Source organism: Callorhinchus milii, unplaced genomic scaffold (assembly GCF_018977255.1).
Source record: "Callorhinchus milii isolate IMCB2004 unplaced genomic scaffold, IMCB_Cmil_1.0 Scaffold5, whole genome shotgun sequence".
In the NCBI taxonomy this organism is placed as follows: domain Eukaryota; kingdom Metazoa; phylum Chordata; class Chondrichthyes; order Chimaeriformes; family Callorhinchidae; genus Callorhinchus; species Callorhinchus milii.
In genome coordinates, this window is record NW_024704746.1 from 63,540,316 (window position 1) to 63,562,575 (window position 22,260).

The 22,260-nt window shown below is 44.4% G+C and overlaps 1 protein-coding gene across 1 annotated transcript; it reads left to right on the plus strand.

Annotated features, from left to right (window-relative positions):
• The first annotated feature begins 780 nt into the window (after positions 1-780).
• Positions 781-21,456, plus strand: smo (smoothened, frizzled class receptor). Its single transcript, XM_007890863.2, has 12 exons — positions 781-1,167; positions 5,496-5,701; positions 6,722-6,931; positions 8,948-9,120; positions 10,164-10,383; positions 10,881-11,004; positions 12,017-12,109; positions 13,178-13,286; positions 15,612-15,797; positions 17,269-17,417; positions 19,372-19,506; positions 20,295-21,456. The coding sequence occupies exons 1-12, from the start codon at positions 909-911 to the stop codon at positions 20,918-20,920; spliced, it is 2,490 nt and encodes an 829-aa protein (XP_007889054.1). The 5' UTR covers positions 781-908; the 3' UTR covers positions 20,921-21,456.
• Positions 21,457-22,260: the final 804 nt, after the last annotated feature.

Genomic DNA, 22,260 nt, shown 5'->3' on the forward strand with positions numbered 1-22,260 from the left:
TCTCCCTCTCTCTTGTGGAGTGTGTGTGTGTGTATATAGGGAGAAAGGAGTGGGAGTACGTTGGCGTGGTGGCTGAGAAAGAGAGAGAGTGTGAGAGTGAGTGAGAGAGAGAGAGAGAGAGAGGAGGAAAAATACATATTGCATTTTTTGGGGGGAGGAGGTGGGGGGGTGGCGGGAGGAGGTTGGGAGAGAGAGAGAAGGAAATATAGGTGTATTATAATCCTTGCATTTGATTATTCAGGATGTTTTAAAGGAAAAACAAGAGATTGCGAAATATATAAATAGATATATATAGAGAAAGATATATATATATATATAGAGAGAGAGAGAGAGAGAGATATATATATGTGTGTATGTTGCTGGTGAGTTCAAGTTGGGGAGAGGGTGGGAGAGTGGATGCAGAGCCTGAAGATGCAGTGACATTGACTCGAGATGGAATTTGTCGCAACTTCGGACACTGACCCATCGCTTCTCACCCACCAAACCCCGGGCGGACCGTCGGATGAAGTTTCGGGAAGTTTGGCCACTAAGATTTCCTCTGCGTTGGAGTCAGAGAGTGGGGCAGCAGCAGGAGGAGGAGAAGGAGAAGGAGGAGAAGAAGGAGGAGAAGAGAAAGAGAAAAAAGAAGAAAAGGCAGCAGCAGCAGCAGGGGGAAAAGGGGAGAAAAGAGAAAGGGGAAAGAGAGAGTGAGGGAGAAGAGAAAGAGAGAGGGAGAGAGGGAGTTGTTGTTGAGCCTTTTTAACTTTTTGACTTGGGGTAGTGGGGGGGTGGGAATTGCCTGTGGAAAGGGGGGTAGGGGCTGGGTGGTTGGGGACGTTGAGAGAGAGATAGAGAGAGAGAGAGAGAAAGAGTGGGTGAAGAGTGGGGGTGGTGGGGGGGGAGGAGAAACAGGTCCCTGAGATTTCAAGATGTCTACTACTCCAAGAAATTCCTTTGTTAGAGCAGCCGTCTGCCTGTTCTCGCTGTGGGAATTCATGGCGCAGTGTGGAGAGGCTGAGAGCAACCAGAGCGACGCGTCTGATCCATGCAAGAGAGCATCGGAATGCCAGCCTTTGAAATACAACACATGTCTGGGCTCTGCCCTGCCTTACACCCACACCTCCATCAGCCTGGCTGAGGACTCCAGCACACAAGAGGAGGCTCACAATAAACTCGTGCTGTGGTCAGGTAATGTATATAATATAGATATATATATAACAATAACAATAACCCTTGCATTTGTTATAGCGCTTTTCACGTCTTCGAGACGTTCCAAGGCGCTTCACGGAATATACCGTAAAGTGAATTGACTGTATATTTTGTGGGCGAACGCGGCAGCCAATTGCGCACAGCAATGTCCCACAAATAGTCGTGGATTGAAAATGACCAATTTATTATTGTTTTTGTTTTTTGGAGGGATTATTATTAGGCTCTGTGTGGAGTAAGGAAACTTGCCCAAGGTTTCGCCCTCTGCCTGGAATTGAACTCAGGTCTCTCACTTGCAAAGCGAGTGCTCTAACCACTGAGCTACAGGACTCCACAATATATTGTCCATATATATGTCAGGTATATATATATATATATGTCACCCAGCCCGTTTTTTGCTAACTATATTTCTCAATAGATTTGCTTCAATCTAAATCTAAATGTTATTTTTTTTAGGGGTGTGGGGGGGTTGGGTTGGTTTGTTGGGTTTAAGTAGGCACTTTACTGTGTGGGGTTTTTTTCCCTTAAAAAAAGAAAAGGTGAATGCATTTTTTAAGAAAATAACTACCTAACTAACTACCTAACTAACTAACTACCTAACTACCTAACTAACTACCTAACTAACTAACTACCTAACTAACTAACTAACTAACTAACTGACTAACTAACTAACTAACACACACCAAAAAAAATTGGGTCAAACAGCCAAGGCAGATTGCAATAAGTTTTCTTTATTTCTCTCTCTCCCCGAAAAGCGGTTTAAATCAATGATCTTTATCGGGTGGAGAGAGCTGAAATGGTTTGCTTCGTTGGGGTGAGTGAAAATGGCCCAGTTTTGATGAGATCTCGGGTTGTTGAGGAGCTAAACTAAAGCCTTGGCACAGTCAATGGATTCCCAAGTTAGCTGGCAAAGGGCAGCGAGATGTAACAGTCCTAGTTGGAATGTGGATGCATTTTTATAGCAATAATCTGCAAAGGAAATGGAACAACAACAAATTACATTTGTATAGCGCCTTTCACGTTGGGAGGACGTCCCAAGGCGCTGGACAGTCAGGGATTTGGACCTGAGTTGGAAGTTGGGATCAGGATTTGCGGAAGGTAGGGGTAGGTGGGTGACTGAAGACACGGTTGAAGAGGAGGGTCTTGAGACGAGCCTTGAAAGAGGCAAGTGGGGGAGTGAGGCGAAGGGACTGTGGGATGGAGTTCCAAAGGCAGAGAGACGAAAGGCCCAACTGCCGATGGTGGGGTGGGCCGAGGCGGGGGATATGGAGCAGGCCGGAGCCTGCTGAGCGAAGGGAGAAGACAAGCCTATATGGAGTTAGCAGGTCACAGTGGGAGTCAGGAGCGAGGCTTTGAACGTAAAATTGCATCAAATTAATTTTATTCCCTCATTCAGAATTAGAGGATATGAGTTGGATCGAATATAACCCCTGTGGTCATCGGTCATTATGAATCTTAAGAAAGATATTCTTAGTTTGACTTAGATACTCTTAAGCATGCTTGATGGGTTTCCATATGTGTCAGACACCCGGCTGACCAACAAAAGAAAAAGAAAAAGAAATCAGCTTGATTAGCGAATGCAGCATAAGTTTCAAGTTTCTGTTGAACAACAACAACTTGCATTTATATAGTGTCCTTCATATGGAGCAGGTCTCAGAATGCTTATTGAACAGCCCATTGTTAGTAAAAATTAGGTAAAAGAGGCTTATAGGAAAGATATATAAATGAATGATCCTTACATTGGATAGAGCACCTTATCACATCATGGAATGGACAGTTAAATTGATCCCAATGTGAGGCGAGAGCATTGGCATTGTGAACAAGTAAAGTAAACCAGATCACGTGGCTTCTCTGTGCAACCGAAAAGGAAACAGCAATGGAAAAGGAAATATTGGATTCGGGCATTTTGAAGTCATTCAAGTTGACCCCTGTGTTGGGGCTGTGACAATACTAGTCACTTTTGTGCAGATTCGGACGAGATGTTAAACGGAGGTCCTGTCTGCTTGTTCAGGTGGACGTTCGAACAGAGAAGAGAGTTCTCTTGGTGTCCTGGCTAACAATCCCCCAAATAAAATTGTTCATTTGTTTCATGGCTGTTTGTGGGACTTTGCTGTGCGCAATTGTGCTGCCATGTTTGCCTACAAAAACAGTCACTCAGTTTCACAAATCCTGAGAAATGCTTTGAGATGTCCTTCCGACTTGAAAAGGCGCTACACCAAATGCAAGGATTATTATTGTTCTCTGTTTTGCCATTTTATTAGATTATGGCAGATCATTTAATTCCAATTCCATTTCTGTGGGCTTTGTGCTAAAAAGCCAGTCTTATACTAGAAGATTTACTCTCATTGATGGGAATTGGAATGGTTTGCTGCACTCCTGTTGGCAGTGAGTGGGACCAACTCCTGGTCTTTCATTGCTTGACAATAATAATACAATACAAAATTACAGTTGTATAGTGCCTTTCACATCGGATCCACTAGTTTGCCAATGGCCAATATGCTTGACTCAAATCTTTCCTAGCTAGCACACTTCCCCTCTGTGCTAAGGAGCCAAGCCTTGACTCTTGCCAACCTCCACCTATTACTCTCCGGAATTAGGTCAGCAGGATGCACCCCTCCAGGGAGAGAGTGCGCATTCCAACAACCTATCTGGAATTTCCATGTGTAGGTGGGATGCATGGAAACCTCAGCTTGGTTTCGATCCTCTTAAGCACGGTGATGGGTTTCCGCATGCGTCAGACACCCGGCTGATCAAAACAAAATGGATACGCTATGGAGAGGTACAACTAGACTTATGTTTGTCCACAAAGGTCATTCTTGATTTCAGTCACGTGGTGGGATAGTGAGGAGAGTGGAGGGTGCATTGTACTATAGTCTGCTATAGTTCGGTAGGGAACTTGGACTTGCATATTCATATAGATTTGCAGAGACAGGAAGGAGTGAAGAAAGACCCAGTGGCCTGTCAAGGTCTCCCTCGAGAGAATTCTCCCTCCACAATACTCAAAGGGCTTCACGAGGATTTTACTGCAAATTGTAGTTAAACGTAGCAGCAATGACCCAAATGAAGTGAGTGACAGCAACGATAACTTGCGTTTATAACAAGAGTGGTTAACATGTCGTGATTATATTTAACCACGTCAGGTGCTTAACAATGGCGGGGTTTGAAGTTGAGCCGGGGAGAAAGGGCGGTGATTGTAGGTACGGTCACAGAGGAAAGTCTTCGAATGTGATCTGAAGACAGGCAAAGAGGAGGTGGAGGGATTAGGGCAGGGTGTTGCAGAGGGGTTGGTCATGGTGGCTGAAAGCATAGCCGCCGATGGTGAGATGGAGGAGTCTAGGGACGTGCGGAAAGCCTGAGCTAGCTAAGCAAAAGGGCAGGTAGAGGAGTATGGCGTGAGGAGGTCAGTGTGGTAAAGAGGTGCCAGGGCTTGAAGTAATTTTGGAGTATCAGAATTTAGAAATTCTGCGACATGTAGCCTGTGGAGCCATGTAAGGACTGGGGTGATGGAGGGTGACCAATTGTATCTGCGGAAACGTTGGCCAGGACACCGAGAGAAACTCCCTTCTCTTTTCTGAAAAATCTAAACATTTGCAAGAGAAATTTATACTTGCCGTCGTCTGTACAAATATGGTAACATTTAATTGACTGCAAAAAATTACAAGTCTACAATGTTTTGAGCTGTAAAACACTCATTACAATTGATGGAAGAAGCATATCTCCTGTTGAGTCTGATAGAACAGGTTTAAGGTGGTGAATTATGAGTATTACACAAGATGTGCTTTGATGCGACACTGAAAAATTACTTTTCTGTATTTTGCTACTAATGCACTAGGTAAGCAGCAACAACAACCTGCATTTCTATAGCGCCCCACACAGGGTAGCGTCCCAGAGCGCTTGACAGTGGCAGAGCACGACACGAGCTGGGGGGAGGTAATCATAAACACGGTCAAAGAGGAAGGTCTTCAGACGACCTGAAGGTGGGGAAGGAGGGGGCAGGGCAGAGGAATTGAGGGAGAATGTTCCAGAGTTTCGGGTCGTAGTGGCTGAAAGCGCGGCCACCGATGGTGGAGCAGAGGGCACGAGGGACAAGCAGGGTGGCTAGAGCCAGTCGAGCGGAGGCAACGAGTAGTGGATCGAGGAGTAAGCAGGTCGGAGAGGTAGGGAGGTGCCAGGGCTCGAAGGGATTTAAAGACGAGTGTGAGGATCTTGAAGTCGAAAGCAAGGGTGCCAGTGCTGCTTTTGTCTTGCTGTGAAGTGTTACTTTGGATGGTGTCATTCATGCTGGACTCAATCTTGCTGCTTTCTTCCAGGGCTGAGGAATGCTCCCGGCTGCTGGAATGTCATTCAGCCGCTGCTGTGTGCCATCTATATGCCAAAGTGTGAAAATGGCAAAGTGGACCTGCCCGGTCAGGTGCTGTGTCAGATCACCCGCAGACCCTGTGCCATCGTGCAGAGAGAGAGAGGGTGGCCAGACTTCCTGAAATGTACGGCTGATCGCTTTCCTGAAGGATGCTTGGTAAGTGGGTGAAAGTGGGAAAATATCAGCAAGGAATATAAATCAATGTAATAGATTGTGTTGGTAGTTTTCAGGCATGTTTTAACCACGTCAGGAAGCAGACGTGAAATGTGGCCCTTTCATTACTGATCAATCATAAAACTTGTGCAGGGAATTAACAGCGTAACCCACTACTTCAATGACGTGGCTCTCCAATTCATTGACCACGGAAACTTGGCTCTCCAGTGCATTGGCAAAAGAGTATTGACTCTACAGTGCCATGGGATCTTTAATGTCCATCTGAATAGACAGAAATAGGACCTTGGTTTAACGTCTCACCTGAACGATGGTGGCTCTCCTAAGCTTATTGGCCTGTCATGAGATCGAGAATTTTGTTTTAGAGAGTCATCATTGGGATCAGACATCCATGTTATATTGTTATAATCCATGTTGTGTAGGAGTCGTCTAGCTCAGTGGCTAGAGCACTCGCCTTGCAAGCGAGAGACCTGGGTTTGATTCCCGGCCGGGCGAAACCTTGGGCAAGTTTCCTTAATAATCCCTCAAGAAAAAAAGACAACAATAAAAAATTGGTCACTTCAATCCACGATTGTTTGTTGGATACTGCTGCGCGCAATTGGCTGCCACGTTTCGCCCACAAGTATACAATCAAATCACTTTACAGTATATTGGAACTCCATCCCACAGTCCTTTCACTTCGCTCCTTCCCTCGCCTCCTTCAAGACGCGTCTCAAGACCCTCCTCTTCAACCGCGCCTTCGGTCACTCTCCTACCCCTACACTCTCTGCCTTCCACGTCTCTGATCCCAAACCTCTGCTCGTGTCAAATCCCTGACTGTCCAGGAACTTGGGACATCCTCCCGATGCGAAAGGCTCAATACAAATGTAAATTGTTGTTGTAGTTGCTGTTGTGGTATCTTGAGCTTGTGGGTGTTGGGGGGGGGGGGGGGGGGTGGTGGGGGGGAGATACAAACCTCCAAAAGGAACTAACGAATATTTCCAAATTCTCTGTCTTCCCCTTCAGAACGAAGTCCAGAATATCAAGTTCAACAGCTCTGGTCGTTGCGAGTCACCTCTGGTGAGAACGGAGAATCCGAAGAGCTGGTACGAGGACGTGGAGGGCTGCGGGATCCAGTGTCAGAATCCGCTCTTCACTGACGACGAACACGACGCCATGCACGTCTACATCGCCATCTTTGGCTCCATCACTATATTCTGTACCTTCTTCACACTGGTGAGTGTTCGTCCGATTCAATCATAGAAGATGGCCCTTCGGACCAGCATGTTTGTCCCGGCTCTTTGAAAGAGCGGCCAACTAGTCCCACTTCTGCACTGACTGGGACAAATCAGAAACCGGCCCCAGTGGATAGAGAGATATTGCTAGAAGCAGCCTTAGCGAGACATCAAGGTCCCTGAAATTTCTCATTGTCTCAGGCTTAAGACCACTGCTTTCAAATATAAAATCATGCAGAATTGTGGATTTGGGATTCCAACTCTTCAGTTGGAAACTGTTTTTCTGCAGTTCGTAAAAAAAAAATTAGGATTGAATTTAAGAATTTATCCAATTTCTGCACAATTCTACATTTTGAGACATTCAGAACTCTGGTAACTTCTTGTGGGAAGCGGAGAGATAAAACTATCCACTAGTCCTTCTTGCTTGTCTCTTCTGATAGCTCAGTGTGTTAGCTGAGCCATACACACCATGAAATGGCTTATGGTGACCATTGGACTTGCCAATCTGTAGTTTGCTTTCAGGGACCTTGATGTCTCTCCATGGTCTTGCTCCTCCCCACCTCTGTGACCTGCTAACCCCACATAGACCTGTCTGCTTCCTCCCCTCAACGGGCTCCAGTCTACTTTATGTCCCTCGTCCGGCCCACCCCAGCATCGGCAGTCAAGCCTTCAGCCTCTCGGCCCCCACCCTTTGGAACTCCATTTCACAGTCCCTTTGTCTCGCACCCTTCCCTTGCCTCCTTCAAGGTGTATCTCCAGACCTTCCTTTTCGATCACGCCTTCGGTCATCCTCCAACCCCTATCGTCCCTGCCCTCCACCCCTTCTTATCCCAACCCCCAGCTTGGGTCCACCATCTTCGGACGTCCTCCCAACATGAAAGGCGATATACAAATGTAATGTGTTGTTGTCGTTCTCAGCCTTGGAATCCTGCTTAGTGAAATACTGACTTAACCCTAGCTTATTTTTTCTCGCTATCCAATAACCGTTGAACCAGCACTGCAATGCAATGCAAACTGCTAAGTCTAGAGGCTGTTGTCTTGAGTCCCTCTGTTGTAATGCAGACAGCGGGAAGGGATTGGGGCATTCTCAGTGCCAGACACGGAAAATGTTATGTGATATGATAATTATCACCAGTGATAATTAGCACATTACATCCTACATTAGCCATTATCCATTTGTACCTCTACATTACTAAGTCACATTGCTGCCACAGAGGATGCTTTACTGAAACTAGGAGTTAAGTGTTTAAAGAGAGTTTTCCTCTGTATTTGCCTGACGTGGGAGAGCTCAATGATGTTCTTGCTTTTCTCAAAGCATAAAAGTATCCCGAAATAATAATATTGATAACAATCCTTGAATTTTATATAGTGCCTTATCACACTGTTAGCTAAGGGACTATATCAAATGCAAGGATTATTATCATTAACCTTAACCAAAAGCGCTTCCCTGAATATACTGTAAAGTGAATTGACTGTATATTTTGTGGGCAAAATTGCACTGAATTTCCGTCAGTTAAAACTGAGAGTATAATTTTTTTAGCAGTACTTCTGTCCTTCCTAGACTTATATACAAAGCACGCTGGAGGCCACTGGGTTGGATGGCTGCACTGATTTTTTGTATTGTTGGATTGCATTGTGTTACTTGGCACTGCCTTCTCATATATATTGTACCATGTGCTTTTGCATGTCCTGGTTGCATTGCATTGTGATGCACTTTGGGGTCCAACATTGCAGTTCTTGCAACAGAATTTTGTAAACATTGAATCCTGTTAGTAACTGGATGTGCTGCCCGCTGATCAGGAAGTCGTTCCTGATGGGATCAACGGGATCTCATTCCAGGCATGTTGGAGCGCAGTTCTTGTAGATAAACAAAATGCATAGTTGGTTACCAGGTGGCAATTAAATATTCACGAATCTGATACTCTTGTTGTATGTAGCTTCCTGCTCTTGGCCCAGATTTCTACAGTTTATAATTGATTTCCCCATTTGTGTGTTTCTGTACCCGGTTGATTTTTAGGCCACGTTTGTCGCTGACTGGAAGAATTCTAACCGCTACCCAGCCGTCATCTTGTTCTACGTTAACGCCTGTTTCTTCATTGGAAGCATTGGCTGGCTCGCGCAGTTCATGGACGGGGCAAGGAAGGAGATTGTGTGCAAAGCGGACGGGACAATGCGACTCGGGGAGCCAACGTAAGCTTGCATTGTTTTGTTGATTTGAAAAAAACTGCTGTTTTGTTAGACAGTGGCAAGCTGGTTCAGTGGTAGCGCTCTCGCCTTTGAGTCAGAAGGTTGTGGGTTCAAGCCCCACGTCGGGACTTGGAATCATATCGTCTAAGCTGACACTCCAATGCAGCGCTGTGTGGGTGTGGCGTTGTTGGAGATGCCGTCCTTCGGATGAGATGTTAGACTGAGCTCCCGTCTGCTTGTTCATGTGGACGTTAAAGATCCCGTGCCACTATTTCGAAAGAGTAGGCAGTTTCTCCCAGTGTCCTTGCCAACAATCCTTCCCCAAAATTGGTCACTCACTCACTCACTCCATGGCTGTTTGTGTGACCTTGCTGTATGCAAATTGGCTGCCGTATTTCACCCATAAAATGCTCAGTCAATCCACTTTACAGTATATCCTGTAAAGCACTTTGAGATGTCTCAACGACATAATAAGGCGCTATATCAAATGCAAGGATTATTGCTTATTATTATCTTTTAATCTTATTTCCCTGTTTTGTCAGCATATGCCTTAATATCCTTATTTCTCGAGTATCTGTCTCCTTTTTAAATTCACTTTTAAAGTAGAAGACATGATCAGGCTCAGCTGTGCTAGATACATTCCCCCTCCCCTCCCATTGGTTGAATTGCCGTGTTTCACCCACAAAACACACAGTCACTACACTTTACAGTATATCCTGTGAAGCGCTTTGAGATGCCTCGAAGATATCAGGCGCTAAATCAAATGCAAGGATTATATATATATACAATAAATGTATTTATTATTGCTCATCATCAGTTATAGCCAGGTTTACACTTGAGCAGTAGTAACTTGGATCAGATACCTGAGCATCTGTGAAATAATATCACCCACCGCCCCGATCTTCCTGCTCGTCAAGGGAGACATAAATGTAGTATAAGTCAGTGGGGTAACTAGTATCTGCAGGTTCCCAGCTTACATGTGCTGTGTCTGCATCCCCAAATGCCACCAAGTTGGCATTACACTGTCACTCTGCTCTCTCCAACAGGTCCAATGAAACTCTCTCCTGCGTGATAATATTTGTCATCGTCTACTACTCGCTGATGTCTGGGGTGATCTGGTTTGTGATGCTGACCTACGCTTGGCACATGTCATTCAAGGCTCTCGGCACCACCTACCAACCCCTGTCTGGAAAAACGTCCTACTTCCACTTGGTCACCTGGTCCATCCCATTCATTCTCACCGTCACCATCCTGGCTTTGGCTCAGGTAACCTGTAGATTCTGGGGTGGTCCATATCAACTGTGCACATTTGGGGTGGTTCAGGCTGGGAGGGTACTGTCAGATCAGGGATTGTGGTTAACAAATGAAAGCTCCTAGATTCTCTAGCCATCTTAAATGGAGCTCTGTAGCGTATTGGTTAGAGCACTCGCCTCGCAAGCAAGAGGATCTGATTTCGATTCCCGGACAAGGCGAGACCTTAGGCAAGTTTCCTTGTTCCCCACACCTGTTTGCCTAGCCGTAAAGTAGCAATCCGGTTGTTGGTCGATTGGCGGATCGCTTTTCCTGCAAAAAAAATAATAATTTGATCACGACTGTTTGTGGGACACTGCTGTATGCCATTGGCTGCCACGTTTCTCCCACAAAATATAGAATCAATTCACTTTACAGTGAAGCTCTTTGAGACGTCTCAACGATGTGATAAGGCGCTATATCAAATGCAAAGATTATTGTTAATGCTTTCCCCTCTTGGTTTTGTTCTCTAGGTGGATGGAGACTCTGTGAGTGGGATATGCTTTGTTGGGTATAAAAATTATCACTTCCGAGCGGGATTTGTCCTAGCTCCCATTGGATTGGTGCTGGTGGTTGGTGGCTATTTCCTTATCAGAGGTATGGGAACATTGACATCTACTCCATACAAAGCACAGCGCAAGTCAGTAACAGACTGAGACGAATGCACTGAATGTGTTGCTGTCACAGCCACAGATATATGCACTTCATGTGCTGGCATCACTAAACTGTCCGCTTCCTCTGCTCGGCAGGCACTGGCCTGCTCTACGTCCCCTGCCCAGCCCGCTCCACTATCGATGCTCGGACCTTCACTCTTTTTGAACCCCACCCTCTTGAACTCCATCCCGGAGACCTTCCGCTTGTCCCCTTGTCTCCCTTAAGGCCCATCTCATGACCTTTTCGACTGTGCCTTCGGTCATCTTCATTCCTCCACCACTCCCATTACCCTCCACCCCTCTCTGATCCCAACTCGCAGCTTGGGTGGAAACACATCATTGCTTGAGTCTTGGGTCGTAGTCCAGACGTGAAAGGCGCTATATAAATGCAATTTGTTGTTGTTGGAATAAGATAGAGAATTAGGCACTGTATCTATCGGTATCACATGCAGTGATATGTATTGTATACTTAGAATATTGTTGTAAGCTTCAATATCACACACTTGAGTAATATTGCATATTAAACCCTTATTAATATTAAACCCTGAGCGATTTTGCTCAGACTCTTCCAGCTTCAGGTTTTCAATTTATCTGTCACAAATTTTTCATCCCTGTATTTGCAAACCTGCAGTTGCAATTAATTAATGCAATAAATCCAGTTTGGAAAAATCATGTTTTAGACCCCGTCTGAACTAATGTGCCTTAGCCACAGTCTCTGAAGTATGGAGTGACTGAATGAATGGGAGGAGTGGGGGAGTATTTTGCCACATTAAATTTGAAAGGAAGTGGAATATAGCCGCCCCCCCCCCCCCCCCCCCCCACCGCCAATATCATTATGACCACTTTGAATGGAATTGCTAGTTCTGTACTGTATTCCAAGGTCTCTCTGGATTCACTGTATGATAGACCCAGGCTTTCCTGCGTTTGTTTTATTGATGTCTATGGTTGTTTTTCAGGTGTCATGACCCTGTTTTCAATCAAAAGTAACCACCCTGGGCTCCTGAGTGAGAAGGCGGCCAGTAAGATCAATGAAACAATGCTACGCTTGGGTAAGAGATCTTCAATACTAGAGCAAATCTGAGGGTCACATTATACAGCCATGTGACTGTTCCTGATAAACATGCCATCACTTTATAAAGAAACAACCTACTGGTTAGCCTAGATCAGAGTGGGCCAATCTTATGGCTGCTGAGGGCCAGTTGCCCTATTTGAGAAATGTCCGTGGACTGCATAAGCAATATTTTTGTGTTTTCCTTCCCATAAAATAACATTTCCGGGTTACGGAGGGAGTGGGTGTGCCAGATGAAATGAACGGTGGGGGTGAAATCGACCTGTAGACTGGATGCTGCCGTGGGCTGCCAGTCAGCCCCTCTAGCCTAGATTGGGTACCACAGCATATGAGGCTGGATAAATAATCACAATCGTATCCTTCGGAGGTACTTTGCAGAACCTTTCCTCAGGAAGTGAGTTGGGTAGGGTGAGTGCTTGATAGAGTGTGTTCCATCTGGATTGTGGATCGAACTAGTTCAAAGTCCAAATGGCCTCTTCTCAAATCATTCTGTGTTCTTATTTTTGAGCTTGGAACGGAATTAGTTAGCCTTCATGATATTTTCTTCCCACCATCGCTGTGTCAAGCACTCCGGGACACTATATAAATGCAAGTTGTTGTTGTCACACACCATGGCCTAGTTTTTCCCAATTTCCCTAACCTGTAGTTCGAATATGAACATAATAATTGCGGGACGAAAGAAGACCAAGGTCCACCTAGTTCGCCTTCCACCATCCTGGTAGTCGCGTGCACGTGTCGTGTCGCAAACTATACAATGTATCCCAAGATATTATTTCCTAAAAGAAATGACCTAATTTGCTTTTATAAAGATCAACAATTTCTGCTTCTACCATATCCCTAGGGAGCCTGTTCCATACATTTACTACTCACTCCACTAAAATAGTGTTTCCGCAGAATCCCAATTAAGTGTCCCTGCTGATACCCAGAATGGAAATCAGTTAACTCAGCACAAACCAGGATCTGGCTTGTATTGGCTCAGCTGCTCACTGAGTAGACTCGCTCAGTAGTACGTGTGTTACTGTGTTTCATTGCTGATTTTTATTTTCAGGTATTTTTGGATTCCTTGCTTTCGGATTTGTTTTCATCACGTTTGGCTGCCATTTTTATGACTTCTTTAACCAGGCGGATTGGGAGAGAAGCTTCCGCGAGTATGTCCTGTAAGTGGCTCCTCCTCAATCCCGCTCGGAGTATACAGCAACTCTGTAGCCACATGTGGTTTATCCATGTATAGAGATTAAACTTACCCTTCTCAACTTGGGACAGTGTGGAGAATAATAATAATAATTCTTGCATTTGATATAGCGCCTTATCACGTTGTTGAGACGTCTCAAAGCGCTTCACAGAATATACTGTAAAGTGAATTGACTGTATATTTGTGGGCGAAATGTGGCAGCTAATTGCGCACAGCAGTGTCCCACAAACAGTCATAGATTTATCCCCGGAAAAGCAATCCGCCAATCGACTAAAAACCGGGTTCCACTTACTGCTCGGTAAACCTTTCACATCGGGAGGTAATCTCAAAGCACTGAGCCTTCTAAAGCTCTTGCAAAATGACTTTTTCATCTATGCCTCTTTTGTAATCTTATGAAATAGTTAGAGCTAAGACACAGAACAATTGAGGACTAGATAGTTAAGACACTCTCTTTTCACCTCTTGAACTTGGGTTGAAATACATCCCAGATAGAGGATGAGGGTTACCTCAACCTGGCTGCACTATTTCATATAAAAGCCCTGGGCGTGGAGGGATCATGCATGTATTTGGAAAATGCACGTGTATTATATTGGATAAAGGCAAGAGGGCAACACTGGGTTTCCCTTAATCTCTTCCCCATCCCTGCTATTGAGTATTAAGTTGATGCTCACTGTCCCCTGTGAAGATTGATGCTGTCATGGGATGCTGTAGGTTTGTGTTCTAGGACAGAATCAAACAGACAAAAGGGCCTTACAGTACCTGAAGAAAGAACACTTGAATGAGCTACTGGGAGGTTACCTTTGCGTTATAATCCTTGCATTTGATATAGCGCTTTTCACGTCGGGAGGACGTCCCAAAGCGCTTCACAGAACACACTGTAAAGTGAATTGACTGTATATTTGTGGGCGAACGCGCACAGCAATGTCCCACAAACAGTCGTAGATTGAAAATGACCAATTTATTGTTTTTTTTTTTGGAGGGATTATTATTAGGCGTTGTAATTAAAGACACTAAAATTATACTAACTTTATGTTTAAACCCTTCAGGAACAATCTGTGGTTTAAAAAAAAACTCTCCCTGAATTACCATGGCAACCATTAGTTGGGAATGGATCAGCTGAGGAACTCATAGTACAGTTGTACAGCGCTCCGAGATGTTATCCATTGAGAAGGGCGCTCTATAAATGCAAGTTGTTGTTGTAGTATAACTCCTCAGCTAGCATATTTTTAAGTTTATTAATCAGAATTTACAAAGCTGTTGAAAGAATGCAAATCAGAATGCTGCAGAAAACCCAGTAACCTCTGTCCGAAAAGGTTTTAATTAACTTGCATTGACTACGTAGCATTGCCTCCTTTTAAACATCCATGCGAGCCCAGCCAAATTGTTCTGTTGCTATGGTTGCCATTGTAAATTAGGCAGCTGTGATTACCGTTACCTTCAGTTATTAAAAAAATATATTTTAATATTCCTCATGTAACTCTTCTAAGTTGGGGGAGGCGTGGAGGGGCAGAGAATGATTTGGCTTATTATAATAATAATCCTGCGTTTGATATAAGCACTTTATCGCGTCATTGAGACGTCTCAAAGTGCTCCACTGGATATACTGCAAAGTGGATTGACTGTGTATTTTGTGGGCAAAATGCGGCTTGCATGTACAGTTTATTGCAGGCTTGGGTATACTAGGGAGTTATATCAACAGTTACTTACAAGAAGCAATTTAGAACAAAGTTGAATGTATCTTTTATTGCTTGAATAGCTTTCCAGTTCTTATTGGACTGGCTTTGTATTTCCACGCTCGTCATGTTTGTGCGTGTGTGTGATTGATTGCTTCACACGTGTGTGTGTGTGGATCATATCAGTTCTAGCCAGGCTCCCCTGGCAACCTAATACCGAATGGATCGATTTCAAGATTCTCACACTTGTCTTCAAATCACTTCATGCCCTGCTTATCCCCAATCCACTACCCGCTGTCTCTGCTCGACTGACTCTGGCCTCCTTCTTGTCCCTCGTGCCATCCATTCCACTATTGCTGGTTGCGTTTTCAGCTACTACATCCTGAAACTCTGTAACACTCTCTCTCAATCCCTCCACTTTGCCCCCCCCGCCCCCTCTTTCCCCATCTTCAGGTCACGTCTGAAGACCTTTGTCTTTGACCGTGCTTAAGGTCACCTCCTCCTCCCCGTCTCGGCGTCGTGCTCTGCCACTGCCAAGCTCTGGGGTGCTATCGTGCGTGAGGGACGCTATAAAGATGCAGTTGTTGTGAATTTGACTGTTTGATGTTGTTTCCCAGATGTGAGGCCAATGTGTCTATCGCTGAACAGACCAATACGCCCATTCCTGAATGCAGCATCAAGAATCGGCCTAGCCTGCTGGTGGAGAAGATCAACATTTTTGCCATGTTTGGGACGGGCATTGCTATGAGCACTTGGGTGTGGACCAAAGCTACTGTCCTGATCTGGAAAAGGACCTGGTTCAGGTAGGAGAAGCCAATTTGTAGTCAGATTCAACGCATTGGTGAGCACCAGACACTCACACCTTGTTAATAGAAAAGAGAATTAGAAATGAGTTTTTTTATATAATTTTCTTGACCCTTAATAACCTCTCCCATTTGCTTCCAAAGCCAGACGCCACATTAACAATATAATATAGATCCTTGCATTTGGTATAGCGCCTTATCACGTCTTCTAGACTTCTCAAAGCGCTTCACAGAATATACGTAAAGTGACTATATATTTGTGGGCGAAACATGGCAGCTAATTGTGCACAGCTGTGTCCCATAAACAGTCGTGGACTTATCCCCGAAAAAGCGATCTGCGTATCGACTAAACACCGGATTCCACTTACTGCTAGGTAAACCGAGGCATGTGTAGTAAGGAAACTTGCCCAAAGTTTTGCCCTGCTGAGAATTGAACCCAGGTCCTCTCGCTTGTGAGGCGAGTTCTCTAAGCACTGCAAGACTACAGGACTCTACAAGGCAAGACAAGCTGTTCCAGGCCTTCCAGCTTCTCAGAGTCCTAACAATAGTAGTAGGGAAGAGAACATGACTCTTTTCTCTTCTGCTTTCCATTCCCCCCAGTGCTATCCACTCAGCTCCTACTTACAACAGCCCAGTTGGGATCAGACAAGACCATACAGGAATGAGTTTCCACCATGAATGGCAGAATGCCATGCATTGCTGTTCCAGTGTGCAGAGGAGCCTTGTCGAGTCCTGCAGTGGTTAGAGCACTTACCTCACAAGCGAGAGGACCTGGGTTCGATTCCCGGCAGGGCAAAACTTTGGGCAAGTTTCCTTACTACACATGCCTCAGTTTACCTAGCAGTAATGCACCTCATCAGAGGGAGATGTGAGTTACAGTTATTGTGGTTTATTTTTATTGTGCAATTCCCCTACAATTTATAGTAGCAAACATTTGGAAAGCATAACTTGTTAAAAAAGCGCAGGCAGCATGAATACATGAAAGGTCATTTTTTTTGTGGGCGGTAGGTTCAGCTGCTTATCTGACACATGGGGAAACGTATCTCCTTGCCTAAGAGTATCCAAACCAAACTGAGAATTCCATGCATCCCACCTACACATGGAAATCCCAGAGATAGATTGTTGGAATGGAATGTACTCTCTTCCTGGAGGGACACATCCTGCTCACCTAATTTTAGAAAGCATTAGGCGCAGGTTGGCAAGAGCCAAAGCTTGGAGACCCCAGAGTGTGCGATGGGGCAACTGATGGAGTCTAACCAGCTAAAAGGCGCTGTCTGGCCTACTTGATGGAGCCTTTTGAAGATGAGGCTGATTTGGTGGGCAAGGGAAATGCAATTAGTAAACCTGAGGATTTCGGTAAGTTCCATAGTAACAATGTTACTTCAGAGATCTGGTAACAAAATCGCCCACCCGCCCTCTTAAGAAACCTGTTGCCATGAAGGTGCTGTATTGGTGTTCTTTGTGCTTTCAGAATTATCGGTCGGAGTGATGATGAGCCAAAACGAATAAAGAAAAGTCGAATGATCGCCAAAGCGTTTTCAAAGAGGAAGGAGCTGCTGAAAAACCCAGAGAAGGAGCTCTCGTTCAGTATGCAGACAGTCTCTCATGAAGGACCAGTGGGTCAGTATCTGTTGGAATAAAGCTAGTTAGAGATCAAGTGTTGGTTAACACTTATATTACACATGAAGAATGAGGTACTGGAGGGCTCCAGTTTGTGTTTTCATTAGAGCAGAGAGAAGAAGATAGAATTGGGAGGAACAAAATGTCGATACCCAATTAGGGTCATGGCAAATGGTTAGATTTCAGTAGAATCATAGAGTCCTTTGAAAGAGGCCATTCAGTCCATCGTGCCTGTCCCGGATCTTTGAAAGAGTTATCCAATTAGTCCCACTCCCCTGCTCTTTCTCCATAGCCTTGCAATTTTTTTTATTTTCAAGTAAAAATCCAATTCCCATTTGAAAGTAACCTATAAAGAGAATGTGATCAGTGAGAGAGTTACAGTTCCCACAATAGTTATTGGGCCAGGTTAACATGACAAGAGTGAACGCTGCTTTGATTTAACGTTTTGAATTGCCAATGTACAGTTCATGTTATTAACAATGGTTACAGTATGTACCTTGATGACAGGACAATAATATCCTGATGACTAGAAGCCAGAACTTGCAACTGGCAATGAAACTTACCCAAAGAAAGAAAGACATTCACTGCCAGGCTAATACTGAGTATAAGTCAACGTGGCCCAATGACCCAAAGAATAATGCTCCATTTTATCTAAATAGAGCTGAATGTTCCCATAAGTTTCCAGAATTGAAAGGTAGTATTCTGAATTGTTACATTGAAGTATAGGTTTCTGTCTGAACAGTATGTTAAGTTTACAGGCTTGTGTTTACAGTTTTTGGAGTGACTGACTCATACTGGGGTGTGGTTCCATTGATGCCAAAAACATTTTAGGATCTTATCTTTTCCAGTGTATTTTTCTTCATGCTGGACTTAAGCAACTCTTGGGGGTAAGAATGGGTATGTCTCATTTGAGCCTAATCCTGTGTGTGGCTGATAGCCACATACAGAGGGCAGGGCACTGTAATTAGGAACAGAATCACGGGCGTTATTTATTCTCCCTCCCCCACTCACAGTCCAATTCTAATCACCCCAATATCTGAGATCAGATAGCTCGTCACAGACTAGCGATTTGTTCTGGGGGGCTGAGTTCTACTCTTAAGCTGTGCCTTTAGAAACTAATCTAATAAATATTTAAAAACATGCATAAAAGCCTTGCTTACACGTAGGTGTGATTCCATGTACAAATATTTCTTATTTCAATAAAATTGTAAAATTTTCGCCCACAAATACACACATCAATCCACTTTACTTTATTCTGTGAAGTGCTTTAAGATGTCTCAACGACGTGATAAGGCGATATATCAAATGCAAGGATTATTCTTACAAATATTACTATCTCAATCATGGCTACAAGGCTATGTCAGTAGCTTTGAAAGATTACATTCATTACGAAAGAAAACCTTGTCTTCCCTTCCCTTCAGAAACAAACAAAACAAGTTTCATTTACGTAGCACCCTTCACATTGGGTAGTGTCTCGGAACACTTATCCATGGTAGAACTTGACATTGAGCCGGGGGAGGTGATCGTAAGCACGGTTGAAGAGGAAGGTCTTCACGCGTGATTTGAAAAGGGAAGGAGCGGGTAAGGCCGAGGGATTGAGGGAGAAAGTTCCAAAGTTTCAGGACATAGTGGCTGAAATCATGGCTATCAATGATGGAGCGGAGGGGAGGAGGGTAAAGCAGGAAGCTGGAGTCAGCTGAGCGAAGGTGGCAGGTGGTGGAGTGGGGAGTAAGCAGGTCGGAGAGATCAGGAGGTGCGAATGTGTGAGGGATTTGTAAATGAGTGTGAGGATCTGGAAGTTGATCCATTCTATGATAGGGAGCCAGTGGAGCCTGGTGATGGTGGTATGGAGTTTAGAGTGGGTGATTATACAGGTGGCGGAGACTGAGGGTTTTTAAGTGAAACATTTAGAAGGCAATGTCTGAAAATCATTTTCTGGTACTTCTCTTCTCAGCTGGAATGAACTTAGATCTCAATGAGCCATCTGCTGACCTCTCATCTGCGTGGGCACAACATGTAAACAAAATGGTTGCCCGAAGAGGAGCCATTTTACCTCAGGACATTTCTGTCACTCCAGTAGGGACACCAGGTGAGTGAGTTGGCAACTGTATGATTTAGTTATCCAAAACGAAATCAGCAAAATAATTTCCAATCTTAGCTGTGCTGTGGAGAGATACTGAGCAGAGCCCAAGGACCTCCTTTTCATGTGGGCAGGCAGGGAGGGAACAGGAAGATGGTCATACCTATGCCACAGAATAGTCAAAGTCATCCAGGCTTATTGAGGAAATCATCCACTTATAATGTTTCAACTACTTCCCCAGATACAATGTTCTGACTTCTGAACACTCTAATGGTTTCAAGCAGGGATTGCTTTACCATTGTTCCAACTCTCCTACCTATCCCAGTTCTCAAAGTATTTGTCCGATTTAACTCATTATCTAAAAATACTGAATCTTTTTAATTTGCAGGAACTTTCTTGATAAGCACCATATGTTTCAGAGTACTTCCTTATTTTTGGGGTGGTCTGTCACATCTGGAAACCCATCACCGTGCTTAAGAGTATTCAAATCAAACTGAGAATTCCATGCATCCCACCTACACGTGGAAATCCCAGAGATAAGATTGCTGGAATGGATGGCGCACTCTCTCCCTGGAGGGATGCATCCTGCTTACCTAATTCTGGAAAGTATTAGGTGCAGGTTGGGAAGAGCCAAGGCCTGGGGATGTGTGTGTGATGGGGTAACTGCTGGAGTCTAACCAGTACTTCCTCATAGATAGACATTCTCTTTTAAAGAGATTGGTTTGCAACTGTTTTATTTTAGTGTCACGCTTGTAACTCTCCCTGACTGTGCGCTTGTGTACTTTGGTCAATTTCAGTGCCGCCGGATGAGAACGATCAAAACCTGTGGATCATCGAAGCTGAAATCCCTCCAGATCTCCTGAAGAGAGCTGGGAATAGGAAGAAGAAAAAGAGGAAGAAAGCCATTAGACCTCTGGGACCCGTGGATGAGATACATGACATGGGCTACTTTACAGAGCGGGCATCCAGCACAGTCCCTCGCCTGCCCAAGCTGCCTCGGCAGAAGAGTTTGGTGTCGAGAGGCATTGAGCCTGTTCACATGGAAGATATTTTACCGGGCGCTTTCCCGGAATACGTTACAAACCCAGGGCGTCACGGTGGGAGATTTCCCAAAGAAATGTTCAACGGTTCTTTTGAGTGCAGAAGAAAGTCGTCTTTGAATTTGATAGCAAACCCACTCTCGGTTGAGGAGATATCACAGGACGAAGCTGGATTTGTCCTCGGAGCTCGATTTTGCCCTCCACAGAGACCGTATAATCGTGTGTTTCCCCATTCCTCAACTGATTTGGTCCCCATTAGGGTGCCGGTAGTCAACGTACCATATGTTAACAGACCCCAAGGTAGAAGGGTTGGCTTAGCACCAGTACACTCAAGAACAAACCTTGTGGACACAGAGTTAATGGATGCGGACTCTGATTTTTGAAGTTTGCACCCTTATTGATGTTGTATAGGCTTCAATTGCAGGGGCAGCAGCAACACTAAGCTGCAACTGAGGACTTCAACAAATCACATTCCATTTTCCTGCCGCACTCGCTGGTTAAATGTATTCATGGAAACTCTGGGAACTCGTACAAACAGTGACCGTCACAAAGAGGTTCACGCACTTGGAGACACTTGTTGAAAGGTCACTTTACATTTCATTGCCTAAACGTCCAGAGTGGGCAGCGGTAATAAGCAGTCCTAAAAGACAATGTGGCAAAGTCATTGGTGCCTGTACTGTATTATTACTGTTAACGTGAATGCATTTGCATGAGGTCTTCTCGTCCGAGTAGTGAATCGGTTCAGGAATGATTGTAAGTGGCAAGATGCTTCAGGTTACTGCCCTGTCTTACCATTCCTCCAACCAGAGAGTGGGGAAACTGATTATAAAATGAAGTGAGCTTTGACAATAATGTAATGCAAATCCACTTTCGGTTGCAATGCATTGTTGTGGCGTTTCGCCCTCAAAAAATATAAAGTCAATTCACTTCACAGTATATTCTGTGAAGCTCTTTGAGACGTCTCAACGAAGTGATAAGGCGCGATATCAAATGCAAGGATTATTATTATTATTATTGATGCTTTTTGATAATGGCTCGTCACCTGTGTTGGATTTTATATACATCCAACCAGTTATACACTATCACTACACTAAAGATCGTCACCCTTCAGTGGCCTAACTTCAGGGAGCTCATTGATCTGAACTTGCATTGCCACCCTTACAGAATTAACAGGCCAAGCTTTTTAGCCATTCAAAGTTTCAAGTTCAAATGTTTGTTTCACTTAGTGCAACAAAAGCTCTTCCATTGTTCCATCATGTTGTGTAAAATGAGTGTGCAGAATATGAAGCTGTTGAGGAGACTCTTACACGTTTGGTTATTTTTTTTTAAAATGGCAGTAAGTGATAAAATACCATATTAGGACTCGGAATCCATCCATCCTAAAGACAGAAAGGACGTCCGTTTCAGTAGAACTTCAAAGTGGAATTGGAGTCATTGTGCCAACAGGTTGGAAGCACTATTGGAGAACAACACTGATAACCATGGCCATAATATTACATACTAACCCATTACAGAATATTGCATAGAACTGATGCTGTTTATTTGTTGTGTGTGAATACGGTTAGATCCCGACAAGATTCTACTGTATTATTCTAATGTTTATTGTCAGGCGGGTTGCCTCTGGATCTTACTGAGTGCATGTTATGTGCACCTCCTGCCATTCAAACATAAGCATTCTGTCTTCAGAAGATGTGGTTGTGGGGGGCATTGTCCTTTGTGGTCA